The sequence below is a fragment of the Amphibalanus amphitrite genome, unplaced genomic scaffold (genome assembly GCF_019059575.1).
Source record: "Amphibalanus amphitrite isolate SeventyFive unplaced genomic scaffold, NRLGWU_Aamphi_draft 000075F_arrow, whole genome shotgun sequence".
Taxonomy (NCBI): domain Eukaryota; kingdom Metazoa; phylum Arthropoda; class Thecostraca; order Balanomorpha; family Balanidae; genus Amphibalanus; species Amphibalanus amphitrite.
This window is the reverse complement of record NW_024881571.1, coordinates 781411-785307: the sequence shown is the minus strand read 5'-3', so window position 1 is coordinate 785307 and position 3897 is coordinate 781411. Positions and strand designations below refer to the sequence as shown.

Genomic DNA, 3897 nt, shown 5'->3' with positions numbered 1-3897 from the left:
TTTTGAGGGCCGCTTGACGCCACCTGAGGACCGTTGCGGTTGGACTCCAGTTACGGACCGTTTGAGGCCTTCTGATGGCCATTTTGCGCCAACTGAGGGCCGGGGGGCCCTCTGACACTAGCTTGGGGCCCTCTGACACCAGATAAGGGCCCTTTAAGGCCTTCTGAAGTCCGGTTAACGCTAGCGGAGGGCCTTTTGAGGCCAAATGAGGGCCCTTTGAGACCTTATAAGGGCTCCTTGAGGCTTTTGAGGGCCGCGTGACGGCATCTGAGGACCGTTGTACTCCAGCTGACGACCGTTTGAGGCCTTCAGATGGACTTTTGGCGCCAGCTGAGGAGTGCTCACTGACACCAGCTGGGGGCCCTCTGACACAAGCTAAGGACTCTTTAAGGCCTTCGGAGGGTCGTTTGACGCGAGCTCAGGGCCCTCTGACGCAGGTTTAGGGCCCTTTGACGCCCTTTAAGGTCTTCTGAGGTAGGTTTAACGTTGGCTGAGAGCCCTTTGAACCCATCTGAGGGCCCTTTGAGGCCATCTTGTGGCCCTTCATTTGGCCATCTGAGGGCCCTTTGACACCAGATGAGGGCCATTTGGCGCTAACCGAGGGCCCTTCGAGACCATCTGAGGACCCGGTGAACCCATCTGTGGGCCCTTTGAGGTCTTTTGAGGGCCATTGAAACTTCACCACAATACCCCTGGCTGCGCTACTGGGCATTTATGGACTCGTATGGGCCTGCTGGGGAACGAGATGGGCCCTCCCGGTCTTTTTAATCATTATTTCAGTTCATTTTACATGGTCTTCGGCGGTCTAAAGATTAGGGGCCCCAACTCGAATGGGGGAGAGGCCCGTGTGCCCTCTCCTGTGTGTGGCCTTGCCGACACTACACCGCTTCCCCTCCCTCCGCCATAAACGCACCGCTGCACTGCTAGGCGCCGACAAATACGGACCGGCGCCGCAACCGGCTCCCCCGCGGCCTGCCTCGCGTTGACATAGCCCTTCCCGAACACCAGTGTAACCCCCACGCGGCCTAGGTATCGCCGCGCCCGCCTGTCCGCGGCGCGGCCTCTGATGGCGTATCGGATCATTGATGGTGCGATACATGTTTTGGTCAGATTTTCGCAATTAACGCGAAAAATTGCCCAAAACATTTTTTAAATTTCAAAATTGAAAAAAATAGTTACAAAAATGACGCGAAAGTGACCGTTTTCAACGTGTAAATTTAAAACGCTCTAGCGCAGCCATTTTTGAAGAAATCGACTTCAAATTTTGCACACGTGTTCATCAACCATATTTGTTTAACATATATTTCGGTTTTGTGAAAATTTTGAAAATTTCTTATATTTTTCTCTTGAGAAAGAGGTAAAGCTTCGCTACGATCGGCCTTCCGATCGACCGAGAAGATTCGTAAAGTTAGTTCGTATCTTCACCATTTGCGATACAACTTGCGTATCTACTTAGCCTACGATGTGATGGATCCCTCCAATATCTGTTCCGATTCAACTTACGTTTGATCGCAACTGCGAGGTGCCTTGCGATCACATGGATCCCCCCAGCCACATCGTATGACAGACATCGTATTCATCATGACCGGGTAGCTGACTTCGTGACGTCATTGCCTCCTAGCGATGTAGCTTACTGCTCTGATCTGCCGTATCCCATGGACTCGGTACACCCTCAGTTCACCCTGACACCTCGTCTCCCTGCCACGCCTCGCCTGCCTCGCTTGCGACGCACCACCGAGTCAGTGACAACACTGGAAAGTGACTGGTCCATGAAGGGTTCAGGGGTGCCATCTCTGGACTCGATCGCTCTTCTGTTGCTTTTCGCTTCGTCCGATGATTGTTTAGAGCGTGCAATGAGGATGGCAATGAGGGCGACTATGATGAAGACGAACACTAACGCCACAATGACTACAATGGTCAGGCGGTAGTCCATGCTGAAGTCATCAGTTCTCTCGGTGACTGGCGAGGCGATCGGGTCCTCCCGTTCCACACTGCTACCTCCGCCGTCCTCGGCACCGGTGGCAGTGGGCGTCGTGCTCCTGGACTCCCTGCAGAGCCAGTCGCGCTGCAGGAGGGCCTGCATGCGCTGCTCGGTTAATCCTAGCGGCGCCGTCTCTCTGGTGTCGGTCAGCTGTCGGACCCACCTATCCACGGGACACACGGGCGGCTCCGGAACGCCGACCGACAGGCGCACTAGCTGCAGAACGCCGGGGTCAACGTCAAGGGCCAGCGAGCCGTTGGCAGCGTGCTCCACTGTGAGGTTCATTATTCGAAAAGAAGTTCTGCCTTTGCCCTCTTCTGATACTTTCAATGACTTCAGACCGCGCCAGTGAAGAGTGTTTACGGCCATTTCTCTTAAAAAGACTTCATCAGCTAGGACGTTTAGTCCTTTTGTCATCACGGAGTTAAAGTGGGAGCTCTGTATTCCCAGTTTGGTGGTCCGCAGCTGCAGGCCGTTTGATTCGAGGACAGAGACGCTGGTGTTACTGATGGCGACGGTGTCGATGTTCCCGCAGATGCCGCGCTGCCCAATCACTCCCAGACGGCTGTTGGACACCGACAGCCGGTGGAGGCTGCCACTGCCGTTGACGCAGCCCTCTCCGAGTTCGGTGATGTTCACTCTGTCCATGTCAATGTTGGACAGCTCGCCGAAGGTACCCTGTTCGCAGCGCTGCATGTTTATTCCTTCAATATCCAATGTTCCCTGGGGCATATTGAATGCATTGGACGCTGCATGTAGAACATCGACATTCTTTATCCCAAGGTGAGGGGCATGGAATGGTTGCTTAAACCAGAAGGCGTTCTCCTTTATTTGCATCTTCTCAATATGTCGTATATTGAGGGTAGCTTGTTCCGTCCAGAAACCTGAAAAGGCCCGTCTGCCGATCTCGATATTGTTGACGTAGGTGATGTCTACAACGTGAAGGAGGGAGTTCTTTCGAGGTGCGATCGCATTCGCGAGTGTGGTCAGTGTACCGATCCCGTGCAGCTCTAAGTTCGTCAGCGATGTCAAATCCAGCAAAGCGCCTTGATACACTGTCAGCTGGTCCACTCTTTCAAGTTTAATGGTCTCGGTTGATGCCGGCAAATCTCCTTTACGCAGAGAGATCTGGAAAAGTGAACAAAAGAGATAGAGATTGATACAAACGACGCACATCACAACCTACGCATAAAAAGCATGCACACCTATTCCCACATATGCACAGCCCTCGCTATGTTTCAATTGCTTATATGTAACTATTTTAATTTAAATCGGACGTCACCTTCTTCGACCTTAATCCCTCTCCATGTGTACCTATATGTTGTCTTTCGAGGGAATACCTACTACCGTCCAGTTTCATCCTGGGCTCATGCTAGATTTAGGACACGTCAAATACTCGCTCACCACAGATCCCCTGGGGGAGAGAATACCTACGTGGCACGGACCATTTAGCGGCAATCCTTTCTATAGCGCCGCACTATAGAAAGAAGTAAGAAGACCTTAGTTGTGTTATCTTGAGTTGCTGCTCCATATTACACATACACTCATATGCATATACATTTTACTGAACGTTAAAGGTATGGGTTCCTTGATGGTGCATTTGTTCATGCTGTACATACCCGCTCCTTGTTGTGGCAGCTGCAGACGACGTGCAGGGCGGAGGAGCAGCTGGGCTCCACCGTGCAGCAGGGCGTGTTGCACACCGACAATTCTCCGTCAGTTGGCAGCTCGGCGCTGAGCACTGATGACGTCATCATACTGACTACTGCCACGGTCAGAAGTAGCAGTGCAGGTGACGGCAGCTCCGGGCCATGCCGGCCTGGTGCCATGGTGATCAGCCGTGGAACCACCGGCGATCAGTCCTGCACCGCTTTGGCCTGCTAGCTTCAGAGCCAGATTTCCTGAAAATAAAATGA

The 3897-nt window shown here is 52.8% G+C and overlaps 1 protein-coding gene across 2 annotated transcripts; it reads right to left on the bottom strand.

Moving 5' to 3' along the window:
* Positions 1 to 784: 784 nt before the first annotated feature.
* Positions 785 to 3897, bottom strand: LOC122379308. Of its 2 annotated transcripts, XM_043361398.1 has the most exons (3): positions 3601 to 3897; positions 2977 to 3109; positions 1560 to 2865 (listed from the first exon to the last, which is right to left on the bottom strand). In XM_043361398.1, the coding sequence occupies exons 1-3, from the start codon at positions 3808 to 3810 to the stop codon at positions 1673 to 1675; spliced, it is 1536 nt and encodes a 511-aa protein (XP_043217333.1). In that variant the 5' UTR covers positions 3811 to 3897; the 3' UTR covers positions 1560 to 1672. The 2 variants fall into 2 exon arrangements, with proteins under 2 accessions (XP_043217334.1, XP_043217333.1); XM_043361399.1 differs by having other exon boundaries at positions 785 to 3109.

What these genes read in the sequence shown, in the direction of transcription:
- LOC122379308 (XM_043361399.1), bottom strand. Translation starts at nt 3,810, where the DNA reads ATGGCACCAGGCCGGCATGGCCCGGAGCTGCCGTCACCTGCACTGCTA. An exon ending in GCTGCCACAACAAGGAGCGG is followed by an intron (nt 3,110 to 3,600) that starts GTATGTACAGCA and finishes TCACTTTTCCAG; the next exon opens with ATCTCTCTGCGTAAAGGAGA.